Raw genomic sequence first — 23,034 nt, 5'->3', positions numbered from 1 at the left:
TACATTTACACACATACAAAAAATATCTGCGAATGGCTTGCTTCTTTCTACCTAATTAATACAGTTTTAAAAATAACTTTAGAGATCTTTCCATATTAATACATTGATGCACCTCATTATCATAACTATATGATGTCAAAGAATATAAAATTATCATAACTACCCTGGCTGATGTTGGCTCAGTGGATTGAGTGCTGGCCTGGGAAAAGAAAGATCGCTGGTTCAATTCCTAGTCAGAGCACATGACTGGGTTGCAGGCCAGGGCCCCACTGGGGGTGTGCAAGAGGCAACCTATCAATATATCTCTCACACATCAATGTTTCTCTCCCTCTCTTCCTCCCTCCCTTCCCCCTCTCTAAAAAAAATACATAAAATCTTAAAAAACAAAATATTATAACTTATTTAACTATTCCCGTAGTGCTACACATTTAAGATATTTTGGTTTTTCTTCACAGTGCTGCAGAGAACATCTTTGTACTTGTGCATATGTTTAGTAATTCTATAGAAGCAAATCATAAAAGAATTGTTAGGTCAAATGTGACTACTGATAGCGAAAATGAAAGCTTATAAAAAACCAGATATTGTTCCTAGTACCTTATAAGAATTAACACAGATAATCTTCCTGATAATTCTATTAAGATAGGTACATTATTATCACTTCCACTTTATAAATGGGGAAACTGAGGCATTTAATTTTTTAGACAACTTACCCAAGATCATTCATCTAGTAAGCGGAAGAGACAGGATTAAATATTATCCAAAAAAGTCTAATTCAGTTTATATTTGTATTAACCAAAAACAGACATTTTTAACTTGCCTACTAAGATTAAGAGTAGTAATTTTACATTTCGACCATCTGACAGAAACTAGACCTCCTTTCTTGTGGTTGCAGGTTTGATTCCTGGCCAATGTTAAAGGGATGTTTAAAAAGGAGCAAAACTCAAGCAGAACAGACAAAAAAGTTTTTGGTTTATTGATCCAAGAAATGCCTTGAGTTTTGCACAATTGGATAAACCTCGGTAGAATTTTTTTTTACAGAAGTTTTTAAATCATATAGAGGGCATGGTCAGAACTGAGAAATTACAGCTAGTAGAGAAAAAAAAAACTTGTGATTTTCCCCCATGACTCTTTTTTCTCTTGTCATCTCTGAGGTCAGGGTCACATAGCCCTCCCATGATTGGGCCACATCGCCAAATCCAATGAAAGCTGAACAGCCTGACAAAAATCTCCTAAAAGACAGAGACAAATTCAAGTTTATCTTTTGAAGACAGCACCAAAATTATGACAGTCCTAGGCACTGTTCCTCAGTGTTTTAGATTTAAAATAAATTTAAAACAACATATATTTATTAATTTTAGTGACAGAGAAAAAGAATAGAGGAAGGAACCATCAACTGGTTGCCTCCCACATGTGCCCCGACTAGGGACTGAACCCACAATCTAGGTGTGTGCCCTCACTGGGAGTCAAACACGACCTTTCCCGTGTATGGGATGACACTCCAACTAACTGAGCCACCCTGGCTGCGGCTCGGCACTTTAGATTTTTAATCCTCAGAAGAATTCTTTGAAATAGATACTATAATTTCTGTATGTTTAAATGAGAACATAAACACAGAGATTACGTAACTCACCTAAAATTATTCAGCAAGCACAGCAGATTTGCTATTTGCTGCCCAGTTAGAGTCCATATCTTTACCACTGTTCTCCCTCCCTCTCCATATACTGTCATAAGAATATTAATAACAGAAGAAGTTTGTTTAAACAAAAGGCAGAAAATTATAATAAATAACAAATAAATGTTAAGTGCTTATCTGTTACTCACTAAGCTTAACTGATCCTTCCATCCCCAAAAGCACATTGTCACTTTTGATGTCTCTGTGGATCACTTGGTTAGCATGTAAAAATTCCAGCGCCTGTAAACACTGAACAGAAGGAAAAAAAAGATCAATGAAACAGTCTCTGAAAAGTGTAAGAGAGGTTCACATGTAGTACACTTAGGGCCTGAGCATTCCTTCTAGTGTCTAGCAGAAGATACTCCAATACTTACATTTATAAAGAAAAAACATCCTTTCATGTACAAAGTTATAAAAATAAGACACCTTAATAAGATTCCCCCATCTCTCACCCTCTGGTTTTACCCAGAGATAATTATTAAATGATATCTTAACACATTGCATACCGCATAGAAATCTCTAAGACATATGCCAGGGACCGCACGTTTTTGGGCAAACTGCACATTATTTAAATCATCCTACAGATCATAATGCACTTTAGGTGGTGTTTTTCAATAATTATAACATTTTTATTTACAAAAACAATTAAACAACTAATTAAACAATTAAAGTTCCTAGTACTTTTTTAATGTATGGGACTGCATAAAACATTTTCCTCTATGAAAAGGGACCAAACAAAATTTACATAAGTATCTAGATTCGCTCCTTTTTCCATGGGTGGCACAAACTCTGCAGGCTCTCGTAGGAAATTTTTCTTTCCACTCACTGGAATACACGTAGGTTCATGCTGCTTCATATCACCTGACAACCTTTTGGGTGGATCTTTACGAGGTGCTCTCCTTGCACCCCCAGAGGAAGGGCTGGGCAGATTTGTCTCTGGTTCAGGAGAGCTTTCATTATTGTCATCCGTTATCCAGTCTCTTGCCACTGATAGCAGAAACTGTTCTTCATTTCCTCTTGGCCCTTGCTGGTAGTTTCTATTTCCTTTTTCATGTTGATATCGTTTGCAATGAGCTCATTGAGCTTCCTGACAATCACTGCTTTGAACTCAGTATCTGATAGTTGAGTTGCCTCTATTTCATTTAGCATTCTTTCTGAGGCTTCCTTCTTTCCTTTCATTTGGGAATTGTTTCTTTGTCTTACCATTGTTTGTGAGACTTCTGATAGCAGAACTGTTTATACATCATTTTTGCTTGTGGATTGAGGCACTCGAAACACAAGAAAACTCGCGAGCGGTCCTTAACAGATGGCAGTCGAAACACGAGAAATCTCAGGAGCAGTACGAAATGTGTTAACTAGTCCTATCATTCAGTCTTCAATATTTTCATTTATAAAATGATGGGTAGGTATGTATAATTTCTAGGCCTTTTCAGGTTTAAATGCCTAAATGTATATAACACTTGGCAAACACACGCACAAGGCTCTTTAGAAATCACTTGCGCAGTAAAGGATAAACTTGTGATTATTGCCATATGAATCTCAGACACTCAAGTTCAATCAACAGGCCATGAAAAGCAGGCAAGATCCTGGGTAGTCTGGTTCTATCTAGTTGTTCATCAATGTGATGTAAGATGTTTTCATTTCTTCTATGGCGGATTTTACATAAAGCTATATCTACAATCTAGATGCCAATGATAAAGGAATAACTTTCTTCTTATGCTAATGTTTCAGAAAGCACTGAGTTCAACGTGAGGAAAAACTCCTCTTCCTTAAAAGTAAAAATGAGGTTAGATTTGAAAATCTGCATGTCTCTATATTTTTAAATATAAAGTGTATGTAAATTGTAAACTCGAAAAAAGTTGTGTTTTTATTTCTTACCTTCATCAGAGTAGAACCAAAAAAATCTGTACATCATTTAAAAAGAGTAAAAATATCATTCAAAATATTCTATTCATTCAAGAAAAAAAACCCCAGATAAACTATGTACATTATTACACTACATTTACCAAGCATTTAAACAGATTCCTGAAAAAGAACAAATTCCCAGAAAAACACTTGTACAAATACAAACAAACTTGCCACAGTTGAAAGAACTCCTAAAATAATTTTATAAAAATTATGAAAAACTATTAGAAAAACGCCTGGCTTGGCGCAGCTCAGTGGATTGAGCACGGGCTGCAAACCAAAGTGTCGCAGGTTTGATTCCCAGCCAGGGTACATGCCTGGGTTGCAGGCCATAACCCCCAGAAACTGCACATTGATGTTTCTCTCTCTCTCTCTCTCTCCCTCTCCCTCTCTCTCCCTCTTTTCCCTCTCTAAAAATAAAAATGAATAAAATCTAAAAAAAAAAAAACTATTAGAAAAACAAAATAAGTATAAATTCTTGTTAAGATTTATCAGCTTTTAAGTAACCAACATTTTTTTGTTAAGAGAAATGTTATTAAATGATCATATTCATTAATAAGTTTTTATTTCCTGCTCTACTAAAACAACCAAGCAAGTTGTGCCCCTTAGGTAGGGAACAATTAAATCAGAATTAAAGTTTTCCAAAAACCCCCATTATATGTACTGTTCCCATCTGAACAAAGTTTCCAATTCACTTATGTATCACTATAGAGATGGTGACGCCAAATCACAGAAAACACTAACAGTCTTAAAAACTTTCACAATTTTGTCCTTTGTGACAATGATTCCTAAGATATTCAAAAGTAGTATCACAGTTTCAGTGACAATAAGTAAATCATTAACCTAAGTCTCATTTGTAGAAAATGTTAGCTGAAGGAAGCAGTCTTTTTTTTTTGGTTTACACAGGTAATTTAGCAGAATTTAGGGTTTAAAAGCAAACAGCTTCTTCACCTTCAATGAGATCAATAAAGCCAGAAGCAGATGTATTAACACTTGAAACTAGCATGCATCCTGCTTTGCCCGAGAGTCCTCATTTCTGCTGTTGAGTGCTGCATTAAACATCTTGTTTAGACAATGAATTATAATGATCACAACACCAAAATTCACCTGTGAGTTCAGCACTTCAAAGGTCCGTGCTTCATTCCAAAATTATCTTACATATAAAGGGCTGAAATTCTCATGTAGAATGAAATGGTATGGGGAAAACTTGCAGAGAATGTGTACAGAAAAAAAGTATCTCACACAATAAAATTAACCTGTGTGGAAAAACTTTCTTTTTTTCATCTCCTGCTACCCATAATTTATCAATGGGAGCAAACTCACCTCTCTGCATACGGCAGCAATCTGTGCTTCATCCATGCAGGTTTCTGTTACAACATCAGTAAGTGATCCCCCAGCAAGGTACTCCATTACTACAAACAATTCGTCTCCCACCAGGTAACTTAAAAAAAGAACACACAGAAAAATACACTCATACTTTTACTTTTTCTAAACACATGGCACTGTATGTTGAAGAATTCAAAGTTTAAATATTCTCATAATAAAACTAGAAAGCTGGTAGCTTTGAGAGGTAGGAAGACAACTGGAAAGCTGCTATGTAACACCACAGAAAAATAACTAAGGGTGATTACGATTTTCCTGAATAATTTTAAAGTTTGCCAACAAGTGTAAAGTTTGAGGTAGATTTATTCATCCCGTTTTACAGATGAAGAGACAGAAGTCTGGAATGGTTAAGCTTGGAGAGGTTAAGGTCACATAGCTAATAAATGACAATCAGAATCTGAAGCCAAGTATAAACTGATTTCAAAGCTTATGGCTTTTCTTTCTGCATCCAAAATCTTTTTTTTTAATTGATTTTTTGAGAGGAAAGGGAAAGAGGGAGAGGGGAAGGTGGAGAGAGGGAAAGTGAGGGAGGGAGATAGAGGCATCAATTTTTGTTCTACTTATTTTTGCATTCATTGGTTGCTTCTTGTATGTGCCCTCACCAGGGATCAAGCCCACAACCGTGACATACGGAGACGATGGTCTAACCAACTGAAGTACCTGGTCTGGCCCATCATCCAAAATCTTTTTTTCTTTTTTTAAAAATATCCTCACCCAAGGACATTTTTTCATTGCTTTTAGAGAGCGAGGGGAAGGGAGAAACAGAAAGAGAAACATGAATGTGTAAAACATCAAATGGTTCTCTCTCATAGTGTCCCAACTGGGGATCAAACCTGCAACCTGGGTATGTGCCCTGGGTATGTGATCAGGAATCAAACCTGTGACCCTTTGGTCTACTGAATGATGCTTCAACCAACTGAGCCACACTAGCCAGGGGCAAAGAAAATCTTTTTAGTAACAAGGTAGTATCTGGGGTTACTTTTTATAGCCATGGTGGGCCCACTGGCTTCTTGTGTGCTCAAACATCCAGCCCTGGGATGTAGGTAGGGTTTGGTGTGGCTGTGAGAGGCTTACTGGGGTCTTGCCAAAATGACTGTACATCTCTCGGCCCTTTTGAGGACCAGAAAGCAAGTTGTTGTCACAGCCCTTGGGGGAGTCTAGGGCCAGCTGATTAAAGGTGAGGATCTTGCCCTCTGCCTGGAGAATGTGGCTGCTCATATCAAGTGCACAAACCTTCAGTTTGGGCACCTTCTGGACATGCACATCATTGGTTATAGTCCCTACAATCTCAGTGGTTTTGCCCTCCGTACTCGGAAGCTGCATCTTCCGGATCATCTGGGAGAGGGACAGAGGTGGTTGGTTGGTGCAACTCATCAACAACCTCTTTAGCACCACTTGGTTGAAGGTGAAGTTGTTTCCTCTGGCTAGAGACCTGTATAGCTTGACCAACAGCCTTAGGTAGATGTCATGGCTCTTGGGTTATTTGTGCTGAAACTTTTGTCTTCATTGTGGTGGATGCTGACTCCCATGATGGCACCTACTACTCCACCACATTGGGAAAATGCATGGTTTTTCTTAACTACCATGATATAATGATTTAAAATACTATTTTTAAAATGCTCCTGGAATGTTTATTTCTATGAGCAAGGTCCCAATTATTAGGGCTAAAGTCTAAAAATGGATTATCATTGCTCCATTCAAAACAAATTTAAATGTGGAAGAAAATCACCGATAATCACCTATCTCTGCAACAATCACTATTATAACTTTTATTAATTTTTATAACTCATTCACATGTAACTGCTTTAAAAAACACACATAACTGTAAAATATACTTTTTAAAGAAAAAATCCTCAAAGATGTTTATTGATTTTAGAGAGAGGGAGAGGAACAGACAGAAATATCGATGTCAGAGGAAAATATCGATCAGCTGCCTCTTGTATGTGCCCTAACCAGGGACTGAACATGCGACCTTTTTGGTGTATGGGATGACGTTCCAACCGAGCCACGTGGACAAAGCATAAGATATGCTTATTATTAACATTAATTCCTAAATTAAATGAGTTTTTGACAAAATGTACTAGTTAGCCATGAAAGCATCTAAAATAAAAATTCATCTAAAAGTTTAGAAACTGTGTGACCCATCACCTGTTAGTCAAGATATGAATCACCTTCCCTTAATGTTTCTACTTCTGAACATTTGTAACTAATATGAGCACCAGCAGCAATGTCCTTCATTTAATTGCCCTCTCTCACTTGCCAAGTGGTGCCTATGGAGAAAAGGGGACTGTTCAACTGCAGTGTGCAACTTTTACCTCTCTTTCAAGCTTACTTTTCAGCACAGACATTCTACTGTGGTCTAACTAAAGTGGCTACCCCCACAAAGCCATGAAATTTAAAATTTCCATATTTTTGTCCCAATGCTTGAGAAGTATTCATTATTTACCTGTCCAAGAAATTAACTATGTTGGGATTCTTCAATTCTTTCATCACTAGAATCTCATTAATGATCAATTCCTTCTTTGGCTGTTTCTGTAAATTAATCTGTTTGATAGCAACCTATGATGGAAACAGAATTAAAAAAAATCAAAACAGGTTTCCTAATTCTCTTAACAAAATTACAAATACCAATCAGGTAATAATAATTCAACTTACTGTAAATATTATACAATGAAATTATAATTTACTAGCTGGCAGTACTTTTATTTCCACACTGCCTATGACAATGCTTTATAACACAGACAGCTCAAATATTTTTAAAGATTTTATTTATTTATTCTTAGAGACATGAGAAGGGCGAGAGAAACATCAACTTGTAAGAGAAACCTCAATCAGTTACCTCTTGCACATTCCCTGGCTGGAGACTGGGCCCACAATCCAGGCATGTGCCTTGACCTCGAATTGAACTGGCACCTTTTGCTCTGTGGGATGACACCCAACCAACCGAGCGAGCCCAAATATTTTTAGATTTCTCTTGAAACTGATTAACCAACTCAAGGACAGCTCAGTGCCTAGAATTAATTCTCTTTTCATTCCAAGACAGGAAATTTTTTTAAAAAATATATTTGCTTCTTTATAGAACAACACATTAAGTCCTTCTTTTTTCTCCTTAGTAAGATGAGCGTTATAAAATTACACAGAATAATTCTTTCACCAGATTCAACTGAAAAAGCGATTTCTACTGATTATTCAGAGGTTTGTCTAGTTTCCTCCTATACTAAAAGCTAATGATAATACCCAGAACAATGAAAAAGTAGCTACCTCCTGTCCCAATGCCACATCGGTAGCAGTGAAAACTGTACCAGAAGCCCTAGGAGGAAAAGAAGACACAGCCAGATTTAAGGTTTCTAAATCACCACCATTTATAATATCCAAAGACTTTATACTTAGAACAAATGAAATGGAATTAAACATTTACGACTTAACATCTATAACAAGAGTAAAAATAAAAACAAAAGCAGAAAAAAAATAAGAAAAAGAAGCAATCCATGTGTCTAAAACTTATGTTAGAAATGTTACAAATTTCATACCTACAAAAATGTAAGAAAAAGATAAAGGAAGGAAAGAGAAAAAGCAACATATACTCATGGATCTGTCTCCCTGCTTAAACAAAACAAAGAATTACAAATAAACTTGAACGTTCTTGTGTGGCCTTTCCAAAGGCATCCTACTTCTCTCCCAAAAGTAGTCTGTATGTGTTGTTCATACTGTATTTCATGTACATCAGTTCCACCCATTTCTCTATACTTTATCAAGGACATAGGTGTGTATCACTACAGAATATATGTAACATAATTTTTAAACTTCATATAATGATTTCACTATGTATTTTCAGCAATTTTTAAATTTAATATTGGATTTGGGATGGTCATCCATATGAAATAAATGTTATTCTTGTTTTTTGATTGCTTTTTGTTAGATGCCATTCTTGTTCATTCATAATTATTGTTATTACATATATTAATCAATATATTAAAATTTATCCATTATTGTGCTTAAAAATGTTAAGATGATTCTCAAAATCATCTAAAAATTGGTTTTTAAAACCAATGCTGCAATTGAATTTACTTTTTGAAAAGAAATTCATAAAGAAACTTTCAAAGAAAGACTTCAGCTCTTTCTAAATTCACAGAACATTTTCCAGAAATTAACATTAAAAATCCCAGATATTCATTTGTTCCCAAGTAACAGAAAAAGTGCAGTTAACATAGTTTAGAAATACAAATTGCTAGAAAAAAACACAGTAGCCTCAAGATTAGTAGATTCAACATCAATACTTAATGGATGTGATTAAAATGCACATTTTTATTGCCTATACTTTTTTTTTTTATTTTAATCATTGTTCAAGTACAGTTTTCTCCCCCCTACTCCCATTCCAGCCCACCCACCCAACCCTCCCCCCTTCCCTCCCATTACCCCCCACCCCTATTGCCTATACTCTTATAGCACAGGTGTCAAACACAAGGTCTACAGGTCGTACCCGACTCTTCACCTTGTTTTTATCTGGCCCAGCACCTTGTTTCTACCTGGCAGCAACACTGAGCTCCTTGCCCCTAGTTAAGGAGTAGCTGCACTTATACAGTCCTAAAATGACATTCGGCCCTTTGAAGGCAACTGCAGGGCTGATGTGGCCCCCCATGAAAATGAGTTTGACACCCCTGCTCTTACAGTCTTTTAAGTATTTTTAATGAGCAATTTTTCCACCCATCTAATCTCTTACCACCAATGGGCAATAACACTCAAGAAGAAACAATGTACCATTGTGGCTAAGCAGTACTTTTTTAGAAGCATCTAGAAATAAATGCATTACTTATTTATACAAATCTAAGGATAACCCCGTAGAATCCTGAGAGTACTCAATGTCAGCAGGCCAAAGAACTAACCATGCAGTCCACCTAGGAAGGATTGAATATTGTGATAATATAAGTCACAAACACTTACCCTTGCCCAATTTTTTCATATCTTGTGTATTTTTTCTTAGGGTCACCTATGCTTACAATAGTTCCTGTTTAAAACAAAACAACAAAAATTATAAGCTCTGTCAAGCATTTCAAAATTGTAAATTAATTCTGGTATCATTATTCCTTTTAATAAACTCCAATAATTTTGTTTAGTTACTTACGGTCATTTTGTATTCTCATATTGAGAAGATATAGGTATACATAAATATATACAAACTTCCTTTGAAAAAGTTTCTACCTATGTATGACCCTTAGATTTGGCCCTTTGGGAAAAAAGAGTTGCTCCCAAAAGTACTGACTATTCCAAAGATGTTACTCATTAGTTAGTCAACACATAATAAATAAGCAAAGAAGAGTGTTTTGGGGCTCCACCAAATTTTAATTGAAGCTACTGTTCCTAAAAGAAAACAATCTCTTCTTTGTCTTAAGCCAAAATATAGGGTATAAATTAAAATCTGTTTGGGCCAAAGGTTGCCAGAGCAGTTAACAATTTCAGAATAATGTAAAATGTAGAAGACATACTTAGTTTCTCCATGATCTCTTCATCTGTCATTTTAGTCTTCTTTTTCTGTTTGTCAGAAGACTTGGCACCACCATCAACATTAGAATCACCAACGGGGGCAGGAATAGGGTCAATTACAGACCGTGTATAAATCTGCAGAGAGAGCGTTAATTACCGATATTTGAGAAAAAATATTTTTATGTGTTTTACTGGCACACCATTCAGTTCTTTGATTTTTAATCAGAACGAAGTTGTCTCCAGTGTTCCAAAGAAAGAGTATAAAAGACTTGTAACTAAGAAGAACAAACGTGAAATATTTTTCTTTGGCACACCATACCTATCTTTTAAGTTTTTGTAGCAAAAGAGCAGATCTGTGAAAGAAATTTAAGTGTAACCAAATCTAAAATGATATGCAAGCAATGAAACAAAAAAGTTTAAAATCATGTTTTCACCAAAAAGGAGAAATAGAGCAAAATAACAGAAACCTTGATATAAAATAACTATTAGACCCCCCTAAATTTTTGTACAAATGTGATTTCTATCATTTCCTTTCCAAAAGCCAGGTAATAGGAGAGAAAGAAAATAGAGCCCTCTACCATTGGATGAGGATGCAATGGCAGCCCTTAGAGCTTCACCTGCTGAGCGCACCAGCACTCCCTCACAGGCCACTGCACAGCACCTTCCCCTAATTTACTTGTAAATATTAGCACAGGAAGAGGGACAGGACTCTGTCTCTATCTAAGGTCATTACTGTTAAAATTCTCTTATATCTATATCTGGTTTGGAATTTATTCTCAGCAGCCTCTTGAATGACACCAAGGCTTTGAGAGAAATGTAAAATCGGAGATAAAATATATAATTTGGGTATGAAGACCTAAGGTTTAGATATAGCAGTTATCTGCACTGAGATAAACAGAGAAAATCAGAGCAATACATGAATTCTCTGGAAGAAAAGGTTTAATGTAGATAGAAAAAACAATAAGAAGTAGGGAGGGGGCTTGCAGGGCTGGGTGAAAAAGGTAAAGGGATTAAGCAAACCCAGAAACAAACAAACTCACAGACACAGATAGTAGGGTGATTACCAGATGGAAAGGGGGTGGGGGAAGTAGAAGATGGAAAAGGGGGAAAATGGTGATGGAAGGAGATTTGAGTTTAGGGTGATACCATATCAAGGACATTCTATTTGTTTAACATGGCTCCCTCAACTAATCAAAGGGCTAGCTAAAACATATATTAAGTAGTTATTTACTTCTGATGTGTTACGGAATTGTACACCTGAAATCTGTAACTTTATTAACCAATGTTACCCCCCAAAAATCAATTAAAAAAAAACCCAATGAGAAGTATTTTAAAGGAGCCATCCAATTTTAACTTTCAAAAAAGCTAGTGTTTTCAGAAGTGGTCTTTAGGTAAAGATCTCCTAGTCAAATTTCCCTACACTAAAATATTTTAAGCATGAGGGCTTTTAAAAATTGATCATTGGAAGTTAAATACAGACTGCTTTTTAAAACACACATGCACAGACACACACAGCCCAATTAACTAGTAAGACACTCACTGATTTTGTATGATCTGGTCGTGGGGCAATAACAGGAGGAGCAGCCTCTTCATCATCATCATCTTCCTCTGTTGCTAATGTTTCTGATCCCTTGGTACTCAGCTGTATTTATCAATGAGCAAAATTGAGCAAGACAAGTCAAATGTATCAATACATTAACATGACTCTTTTTAAAAATACATATTTGAAAAAATGTATTTATTTTAACAGCTCATTTCAAAATGATAAATCCTCACTGGCTCTGCTATAATCACTTAAAAAGTGAACACAATTTTCTAAGTAAAGAAAAGAAAGTTTATGAAATAAGTATGATAAATATCCATTATTCTTGAGAGAATTTACATTCAAATTTATATAGAGAATTTTATACTCTTTAAACAAACCCTAAAAGTAAACAACAAGCCCTGGCCAGATAGATCAGTTGGTTAGAGAGCTGTCCTGATGCACCAAGGTTGCAGGTGCGGTTTCTGGTCAGGAAATATGTGAAAATCAACCAATGTATAAACAAGTAGAATAACAAACCGATGTCTCTCCCCCACCTTTCCTCCCTCTCTCTAAAATCAATCAATAAAAAAATTTTAAAGTAAACGATGACTTTATTTGTTAAGACCAAAAATAAAGATCCTTCAGGGTTTGTATAAGTCAGAGTAATTTTCAGGAATTTAAAACCGCTACATTCACCAGAAAAAAAAAAAAGTGGCCAACAAAGCAACAGAGGAAGGCATTAACCTTTATATAGAGATTACTATAAACCAGGTGTGTGCCAGGTAGGTACTTTACAAGTTATCCCATATAATTTTCACATAACTGTTTCCTTCTAACTGACAAACTGAAAATAAAACAGTGACTTTGCAGGAGCATGATAACTTAGATAAAGTTTCAGACAACTTTGAAGATTGACAGGCTTCTCTACTGTTCAGTATGTCTCCATCGTCTATATTCAGTAGAATGGTGCCAGAGGAAAAGACTAACAAGTTCTTTGTATTCATGTTTATATATGGAAACATTACCAAAAGTAGCTAACCTGCTCTAGATCATAAGTTTTAGACACTTTGAGTTTATATTAAGGACATTCTATTTGTTTAACATGGCTTCTTCAACTAACCAAGTGGCTAGCTAAAACATATATGAAGGAGTTATTTATTTCTAATGGCTGTAATTTATTTTAGAGAGCAAAATAAAAACTGAATTTGTTTTGAGTAACTTAAATGAGAAAGAGAGCTTTAAGAAATAACATATTAACTCACTGCTGGTGTTCCAGAAGGGAAGCCATCTTTCTCTGAATATGGAAAAGAAAATAATGCTAAGTTAATATTTCAAAAAATAAATGTCTAAAAAAAAAAGAAAGATGATAAAAAGCAGAGCAAGTGAAATATTCTTAGACTGATTTTAAGTTGAATTAAATCTTGAAAAAAAATGACAACATCAATATTCAAACAGGAATTTATATAAGATTGAGTCAACAAATCTCCAATATTAATGGAACTCTGTAAGTTTACTAAAAAATTATTGAATTGTATACTTCAAATGGGTGAATTTTATAGCATGTAAATTATACCTTAATAAAGTTATTAAAAATTTACTTGAAAACTACAGCTGTCAATATGTATTTATTAAACTAAATAGAAATTTATTTACAATAATACTTTCTCCAGAAAACTGCCTATTGGGGAATTTAAAGCAACCATGCAGACCATGACAAGTGTGCAAAGGACAATTCTGGACATATATTGTGACCAATATGAAAACAAATCCTGCCCTGGCTGGTGTGGCTCAGTGGATTGGGTGGTGGCCTGTGAACCTAAGGGTCCCCGGTTCAATTCCCATTCAAGGTACATGCCTGGGTTGTGGGTCAGGTCCCTAGTAGGGGGCGGGCAAAAGGCAACCACACACTGATGCTTCTCTCCCTCTTTTACTCCCTCCCTTCTGCTCTCTAAAAATAAATAAATACATACATACATAAATCTTAAAAAAAAGAAAGGAAAACAAATCCCTAAGGGCCAAACAGTTCATGAAGACTAAATGTTCAAATGCTCATTCTGGAGTTTAGAACATGAAGTTGTGTTCTGTTTTACTTTAAAAAACAATATATACGTATAAAATGTATGATTTTCTGGTGCAACGTTGATTTTCAAAAAAGATTACTAATTTACAAACTTACTAGTTGACAGAAAAGTTCTAGGGACAAGTACAACTTTTTGCTAAGATGTGCTAACAAGGTAATAAAGGTCAAAATCACTTGCCAAGTGGCCTTTCTGCAATGATGCAATCAAATTAGGTACAATAAAAACCACATGTATGACTGTAGCTCAATCACATTGTTTTAAAATACTACATGTATGACTTCAGGAGACAGAGGAACAAATTAAATGCCAAAGGATGTAATTAGTAAAATCCATGCTAGGGAAACAAGACAAATGATCTCATTTCTTTAACAAATAAATTGCAAGGAAACAGAGATCATGAAAACCAGCATGAGACAGGGAAAAAGGAAGCATAAATATCAAAAAAGATTCAAGAGATATAGCAATCAACTGCAATGTATAAACTTTATTATGATCCTGATTCAAACAAATAAACTGTTTTTTAAAATCCACTATTCTCCAGTTCTTACCTGATATTTATATTTTGAGGCACATATTCTTTTAGTCTAATGCTTATTTTGTTTATATTTTTGGTAAGTTTCAATTTTTGAGTGGACTTCAACATTTTTACTTCAAATTCTGTGCAATTTATATGGTAAAACAACAGTCCTCCTGTCCTACTAACAATAGATATATTTCTAATATGAACTATAAATCAGCATCTTTCCTTTCTATTTCTGGTAGTCATTCAAAAGCAATAAAGAGGAAAATAAAACAAGCAAAAGGCCAAAACATCTACTTTTGTCAAAACTAAGAGAATAATATAATCCCGATTCCAAATAATGCATAAGAGCTGCTCTAATTAGTTTATAAAAAGTAGATCTATGCAAAGGAAAAAATAGAGACAAAAACCATAGCTTAGGTTGTTTTGTTTGTTTGTTTTTTAAGAAGGAATCTCTTTATCTAGAAGAGCACCACAACTCTGCGATCTCATCTGAATTAGACCTTTTAGAGCTGACTGATATCTTACCTGGAGGAGTAAAGCTCAAATATTTCTGCTTCACTGTGTTGGAGTCATAGAACTTTAAGACATCCAACACAGCCTGAGGATTCTTCTTTTGCTCTAGTTTGGTAATATTGGAAGTTTGTAATAATCGGGCCCATTGTTCTGGCATGCCCTAAAAACAAAATAGTCAGAAATTAGTTAATTTGAGTAGCTCTAAATAAAATCAATTTCCTGAGGCAAATGACAAAATACAATGGCAAGTCAATCTACATAACTACAGGTTTGACTTAATTCTAAAAGGCCTGGTTTTTGATCATCTTAAGACTTCCATGCAAGATGGCGGCACACATAAACATGGCTTGCCACCTCCCAAAACCACATCAAAATTACAACTAACTATGAACAACCATTATTTGTAACTGCTGGAAATAGAGCTGAATGTAAATTCCACAACTTCAGAATTAAAGAAGCAAATCACAACTTCCAGCTAAGATGGAGGCATAGGTGGACACACTGTACCTCCACACACAACCAAGATTGGAACAACAACAATTTAAAGGCAGGATAGTATTCAGAACTGACAGAAAATTTATCTGAATGGAAGTTGGACAGCCAAGAAGTTGAAATAGACCCGTTCATCCAGACCGGCAGGAGGGGCAGAGACGGGCAGCCAGGAGTGGGTTGAGGTGTGGAGAGCAGAGAGAGTTGGGCTCATAAGGCATCTGGGGGCATGTAAGACATCTGGGGTACGCAAGATTGCAGGGGGTGGACCCTGAGTATGCAAGCGGCAGCTGGCAGACCCAGTGAAGCGGCAATTGTGAAGCAGGGCGGAGCGCGCAATCCAGGATCCCAGAGAAGGGACTGAGTTCCTACGCAGAACGGAGCAACTGCCATTGTTCCCTCTCGACCCCGCCCCCACTTACAACATCACAATCTAGCGACTGGGGTGCCCAGCCCTGGTGAACACCTAAGGCTCCGCCCCTCACCATAACTGGAGCGAACAGACCAAAAAAAAAAAAAAAAAAAAAAAAAAAAGAGAGACAGACGGCTCAAACAGAAGAACAAATCAATGCCCCAGAACTCATCCTTTTAAGTGACTGAGAGATAGCCAACCTATCAGATGCACAGTTCAAAACACTGGTGATCAGGAAGCTCACAGAATTGGTTGATTTTGGTCGCAAATTAGATGAACAAATGCAGGTTACGATAAAAGAAATGAAGGAAAATGCACAGGGAACCAATAGTGATGGGAAGGAAACTGGGACTCAAAAAAACAGAGTGGACCAGAAGGAAGAAAGAAACAACCAAACAGGAAAGAATGGAGAAATACAAAGTCAAAAAAACAAGGAGAAGCTTAGGAACCTCCAGGACATCTTTAAGTGTTCCAACATCCGAATTATAGGGGTACCAGAAGGGGAAAAGGAAAAGCAACAGATTGAAAACATATGTGAACAAATAATAAAGGAGGACTTCCCCATCCTGGCAAAGGAAATAGACTTCCAGGAAGCCCAGGGAGCTCAGAGAGTCCCAAAGAAGTTGGACCCAAGAAGAAACACACCAAGGCACATCATAATTCCATTAGCCAAGGTAAAAATGAAGGAGAGAATCCTAGAAGCAGCAAGACATAAGGGGACAGTAACCTACAAAGGAGTTGCTATCAGACTGTCAGCTGATTTCTCAAAAGAGACCTTACAGGCAAGAAGGGGCTGGAAAGAAGTATTCCAACTCATGAAAGACAAGGACCTACATCCAAGACTGCTCTATCCAGCAAAGCTTTCATTTAGAATGGAAGGGCAGATAAAGTGCTTCTTAGATAAGGTCAAGTGAAAGGAGTTCATCATCACCAAGCCCTTATTTTATGAAATGTTAAAGGGACTTATCTAAGAAAAGAAGATTAAAAAAAAAAACATGTATAGTAAAAGGACAGCAAACTCACAATTATTAATAACCACACCTAAAGCAAAACAAAAACCAACTAAGCAAACAACTAGAACAGGAACAGAACCACAGAAATGGAGATCACATGGAGGGTTAGCAACAGGGGAGTGGGAGGAGGAGAGAGGGGGAAAAGGTACAGAGAATAAATAGCATAGATGGTAGGCTGAAAATAGATAGGGGGAGGGTAAGAACAGTATGAGAAATGTAGTAGCTAAAGAACTTATAACTATGACACATGGACATGAACTAAAGGGGGGATGTGGGTGGGAGAGGGTGTACAGGGTAGAGGGGAGTGAAGGGGGGAAATGGGACAAATGTAATGGCATAATGAATAAAATATGTTAAAAAAAAAAAGAAGCAAAGCACATCGAGATTGACAGGAAGGGTAAAGATGCTGAATGAGCTGATCCCACACTCTCATGTGCTGGATAAGAATCGGGAGGGATATCTCAGGAACAAGGGGTCCCAGCCCCACAACAGGCACTCCAGTCCAGGATTCCAGTGCTAGGAAGACGAGTCCCCACAGCTTCTGGCTGTAAAAACCAGGGGGGGGGGATTGAGGCTGTGGAAGACAAACTGCTAGAGTCCCAGGCAGTTCTTTTTACAGGGCCTGCACCTAGACTTACTCTGGTTTACTTCCTCTGAGATTCAGCATGGGGGCAACAGATGAAAAGGCACCAGAGACATACAGGGAGGAACTGAAGTGTCTGGCATCTAGATGAGAGGTGGGGGGCAGCTTTCTCCCAGAAAGAAGTGGTAGCAGAGGCCACTGCTCCTGTTCTGAGCACTCCCCCCCATAGGACTGGCTGGTGGGTGCCGTACATGAGACTTCAACTACCTGGCTCACACTGTTTGCTGCACCCTGTGATTCCCCAAGGCTCCACCACCCAACTTTTGAGGGCACCCACCTGTTTCCGATGGCTTTTCCATATGAATGGCTTGTCTTGGGTCATGCTTCAGATTCTTCAAAGTCGGGGGTGTCAAACTCATTTTTACCAGGGCCCAAATCATCCTTGAGGTTGCCTTCAAAGGGCTGAACGTAATTTTAACTCCTTAGCAGTTAGGAGTAGTTACATTTATACAGTCATAAAATTATTTCAGCCCTTTGAAGGCAACCTCAAGGCTGATGTGGCCTGGTGAAAATGAGTTTGACACCCCTGTCCTAAATTCTCTCAAACAAGCAGCATCTGGCCTCAGCATGTCCTGTGCCTATTGCTAAGTGGCCCCAGGCCTGGTACTAGCAGCAGCTGGCTTTGGTTCACAGCTTGGACTTGCCTGGGTACTTCCAAACCCTGCACAAGTAGCAGCCAACTGCAGATGGCTTTGTAGGTTATGCCAGGTGGCCCAGGGCCGAATACAGGTGGTAGCTGACCTTAGCTTCCACCTCCTGGGAGGCCCCAGAGCCTGTGCACCCAGTACACAGCTATAAACCACACTGGAGCACCACCACCCAACCACTTCCACAAGTGACAGTCAAGGGGTAGACACAGTGGATACCAGAGCCCTGCTAAAGTAAGTCCTACTCTGTGGTGTGGGCCCCTACACAGCTGGTCCTCCATGGTTGTCAGAGGTCGGTGGTCAGTGGTCACTGCCAGTCCTTAGTCCTTACCACTGACTGGCCCAGATAAACCACTTCCACTGATCTGCCAACAGAAATCAAGGCTTAACTACAACATAGGGAGGTACACCGACCACACAGTGGGCACACCTTGAGTACCCAGCTTGGGTGGTAGGGGACACTGTGTCACTGGATCCCACTTTTCCAAGACAGGGAGTCATGGTAGCTCTACCCAATACACAGAAACAAACAGAGAGGCTGCCAAAATAAGGAGACAAAGAAACATGGGTCAAATGAAAGAACAGAACAGTATTCCAGAAAAAGAAATAAACAAAATGGAGACAAGCAATCTACTAGAGCAGAGTTCAAAACACTGGTTATAAGGATGCTCAATGAACTTAGTGAGAACTTCCAACAACATAAAAAAGGGCATGGAGACCATAAAAAAGAACCAGTCAGAAATGAAGGACACACTAATTAAAAAAGAGAACAACTTACAGGGAATCAACAACAGAATGGATGAAACTGAGAATCAGATCAGCAATTAAGAATATAAGAAAGCAAAAAACACTCAATTAGAACAAGAAAAAGAAAAAAGAATCCCCCAAATTGAAGAGAGTGTAAGAAGTCTCTGAAACAACTTTAAACATACCAATTTTGCATCATGGTGTTGCCAGGAGAAGAGAAAGAACAAGAAACTGAAAACCTATTTGAAAGAACAATGACAGAAAGTGTCACTAACTTGATGAAGGAAATAGACATACAAGTCCAGGAAGCACAGAGAGTCCCAAAGAGATGAACCCAAAGAGGCCCACACTGAGACACATCATAATAAAAATGCCACAGATTCAAGACAAGAGAGAACCTTAAAAGCAGCAAGAGAAAAGCAGTTAGTTACCTACAAGGTAATCCCCATAAGACTGTCAGATGATTTTTCAAAAAAAAACTTTGCAGGCTAGAAGTGACTGGCAAGAAATATTCAAAGTGATGAAAAGCAAGGACCTATATCCAAGATTACTCTACCCAGCAAAGCTATCATTTAGAATCAAAGGACAAATAAAGAGCTTCCCAGACAAGAAAAAGCTCAGTTCATCATTACCAAACCAGTATTATAGAAATGTTAAAGGGCCTTCTTTCAGAAGAATATCAAATATATGAATAAAATGGCAATAAATATGTACCTATCAATAATTAAGTCTAAAAAACAAAATACACAAAGAAGCAGAAGAGAAACGGAAATCACAGAGAGTGTTTTGATGGATGCCAGATGGAAGGGGAGTAGGGTAGATAGATGGGCAAAAAAGATGGAAAGATTAGGAAGTACTAATTGGTTGTTACAGAAGAGTCATGGGGATATAAGTACAGCATAGGGAATACAGTAGCCAAAGTGTATATATATGCGCATCAACATGGACAATGGTATAGAGATTGCCTTAGGGAGTGGGGGCAGTGGGGTCTTGGCAAACGGGAGAAAAATTGGGACAAGTGTAATAGCATTAACAATAAAATATAATTTACCTTAAAAAATAAAAGGCCTAGTTTTATAAAAGCCTATTTATCCAAATCTATTTTGCATAATTACAGTAGACCCTGCTCCCTAGGAAAAATATACATCCATCCACAAACATTTTTAGAAAAGAAATGCATTAAGAACCTAGTATGTACACCAGAAAGTTACTTTCAAACTTAATACTGAATGGAAAAGCTTGAGTGATGACATAAAAGTGAGTCCCATTAGGTAAACTTACAGTGAATTCTCCAGTAACAGCATCAAAGCCAACATGGATGGTGTGCTCAAAATCAGATGGAGGAGAAATTTCTGGCCGTTCCTTCTCTTTCTTCTTACTTCCTAAGGAGCATTAACAAAAATGAATCAGCTTATTTAAACAAAATAATCATGTTTATATTTTTTCTAAAATAGATTAGGAACAAAGTTATTCTAGAAAAGAGATTTCTCTTAAAGACAGTGATTGACAGACAACTGATAAACGAAGCCAAGTAGCCAATCCTGTCATCAAGGGGTGGTGGGGACAACCAGTGTCCAGATTAAAGAAGCATACAGGTTCCCAGCACTAGGTCTGATTAAAAGGGCACAAGGCTGAAGAGAGAGCCCCTTAGGACACTGGTTCATTCTCTCATAAGTAAAGGCTTATAGCTTATATACTGAGTAATTTGGAAAATGTCTATCAAATTCTATTTCCATTTGGTTATATTGATCCAGAAAAAACAACTTACATTACTATGATGACATAGATAATAGGCACTGTATAGATTAGTTTACAAAGATCACATCAACTTTCTTGTGCAACTCTAACCCTTTTTTTAAAAAGGAAATATTTATTTTATTTTTAGAGAGAGTGAAAGGGAGGGAGAAAGAGAGGTAGAGACACATCAATGTGCAAGAGAAATATAGATTGGTTGCCTCTCGCAGCCCCCAACCAGCACCTGGCCTGCAACCCAGGCATGTGCCCTGACGGGAACTGAACCGGTGACCCTTCGCTTTGCAGGATGGTGCCAAACCCACAGAGCCATGCAAGTCAGGGCCAACCCTTCCTTTTTACTGAAGTCAGTAATGGCTTAATTTTAAAGTTTCCATTTTTCTGTGGTTCCATCAATTATTTTTGCAACATTTCCACAACACACCTATCAATATTCTCTGTAAATCTGTTTCTTTTACTAGTCATCTCTCTCTCTCAGCCCTGTTCTTATCAGCAATCATTTATGGCTAGGTTTCTGGTACAGCTGTCAACCTAGCACTTTTCTCACCTTTGTCCTGTGCTAAAATCTACAGTATTTTCTGGATCCTGTCTGTGTTTTTCCTCTTCTTGGTTTACCCCTTCGTAATTTTTGACTATACATATATTTAGGTGAAAATATTTATCCTACTTCAAAATTTCTTCCAATTTCCAGTGCTGCCATAGGTAACATGTCAATGCCATTTTGAACCACTATTGGCTCTATTTCTGGATGCTCAACTTTACTGCAAAGTTCTCTATTTGTATGCCAATGCCAGACTGCCTTGATTACTGAAGTTTTAAAATAAGCGTTGAAACTACATGGTATGAGCCTTGTAACTTTTTCTTCTTTTCAAAGCTTCCTGACTAGATCCTTTGCATTTCTGTGTAAATGTTAGAATACGCTTGACAATTTACAAAAAAGCTTGCTGAGATTTTGACTGGGGTTGCACTAATCTATTTTGTTCAGTATTAACATAGCCAGTCCAGTGTTCTTTTCACTGTTAGCGTACTTTTTAAATTCTTTTATTTTAACCTACTTATGGATTTTATATTTTTAAGTGGATTTCTTATAGGCAGCAAATAATTAGGTCTCCTTTAGCAATTTAATAATGTCTGCCTTTTAAGTGGGGTGTCTAGATTAGTTACATTTAGTTATGATTATTAATACAGTTGGGTTAAACTCACCATCCTATTATGCACTTTCTAATGGTCTCTATCTAGTCTTTGTTTTTATTTTCCTCTTTTGGATTAACTATTTTTAAAATAATTTCCTTTATTTCCTTTGTTCATTTTTTCAGCTCTAACTCCTTAACTGTGCAAAGGTCATGGCTGATATGAGAGATAACAAACTCTTTTCTTAAATATTATTACATATAGCAGGTGTATAGGTTCAAGGTCATGACTAGCTGTGCACATCTGTATGTGACTGATGTTAATCCATAACATTTAAGCCATCAGTTTGGTTATAGCATGTGTTTCCTAAGGGCATGTGATATTTGATAGTAAATTGTAGAGAAATTGCAAACTCCAAAGTCGTGTTGATGTTGCTTATTTATTTATTTTTCTTTGGTGAACTTGGAAGTCAGTGTTGTGTTTTTTTCTTTTAATTCACCACTGGAAATAGCTGGAAAAATACCTCGATTTGATAATGCAAGCAATGCTGAAGAACTTCAGCAAATGTTATTCGAATCCAATGATGAGAATGATAGTGTTGAACGTGAAAATGAAAGTGATTTAGAAGATGGAGATTATGTGGAGGTTCATTCAGAAGATTAGGATACCAAGCAAGATATTTCCAGTAAATGTGAAGATGAATTAGACATGAATGAAAGTATTTTTTGGGAAAGGATAAAGAATCAAAATGGAAGAAAAATCCAATAAAAAGAAAACTTACAAACAGTTACAGAATATTTTGTATACATTTCCATTAGTTTGGCCAAATGCAAAAAATACCAACCAAGACAGAATTTGAAACTTGGGATTGCTTTATCACAAATGATATTTTAGATCTAATCTTATTATATACAAATGAATACACTGATTTTTATCTCAAGCTGGTTTTCACAAGATGCTAAATGAATAGACAAAACTGAATTGAAAGCATTTTTAGGCCTTAATATCTAGTTGGTTTACACAGTAGTGACTGGCTAAAATTGCAGGATTTATGGGCTACAGATGGTAGTGGGATTGAAATTTTTAGACTTACAATATATTTATTTGTAAAGAGATT

The 23,034-nt window shown here is 36.9% G+C and overlaps 2 protein-coding genes across 2 annotated transcripts in view; both read right to left on the bottom strand.

Annotated features, from left to right (window-relative positions):
- PAK2 (p21 (RAC1) activated kinase 2) overlaps positions 1 to 23,034 on the bottom strand; it is an 87,085-nt gene that overhangs the window by 13,623 nt on the left and 50,428 nt on the right. The window contains exons 3-12 of the mRNA XM_028505285.1: positions 20,316 to 20,416; positions 15,096 to 15,243; positions 13,229 to 13,260; positions 11,982 to 12,083; positions 10,444 to 10,576; positions 9,902 to 9,965; positions 8,222 to 8,270; positions 7,407 to 7,519; positions 4,901 to 5,018; positions 1,822 to 1,921 (exon numbers count right to left, since the gene is read on the bottom strand). Of these exons, the coding sequence (XP_028361086.1) occupies positions 1,822 to 1,921; positions 4,901 to 5,018; positions 7,407 to 7,519; positions 8,222 to 8,270; positions 9,902 to 9,965; positions 10,444 to 10,576; positions 11,982 to 12,083; positions 13,229 to 13,260; positions 15,096 to 15,243; positions 20,316 to 20,416 (960 nt within the window). The remainder of the gene's footprint in view (positions 1 to 1,821; positions 1,922 to 4,900; positions 5,019 to 7,406; positions 7,520 to 8,221; positions 8,271 to 9,901; positions 9,966 to 10,443; positions 10,577 to 11,981; positions 12,084 to 13,228; positions 13,261 to 15,095; positions 15,244 to 20,315; positions 20,417 to 23,034) is intronic.
- On the bottom strand, positions 5,861 to 6,741 carry LOC118498915 (60S ribosomal protein L18-like). Its single transcript, XM_036018282.1, is given in 2 exon segments — positions 5,861 to 6,459; positions 6,462 to 6,741. Coding segments are annotated over 2 exon segments (609 nt in total). The 5' UTR covers positions 6,547 to 6,741; the 3' UTR covers positions 5,861 to 5,935.

This window comes from Phyllostomus discolor, chromosome 2, assembly GCF_004126475.2.
Source record: "Phyllostomus discolor isolate MPI-MPIP mPhyDis1 chromosome 2, mPhyDis1.pri.v3, whole genome shotgun sequence".
NCBI classification, from domain to species: Eukaryota; Metazoa; Chordata; class Mammalia; order Chiroptera; family Phyllostomidae; genus Phyllostomus; species Phyllostomus discolor.
Note: the sequence above shows the minus strand (reverse complement) of the source record. Positions and strands in the feature narration are given on the sequence as shown.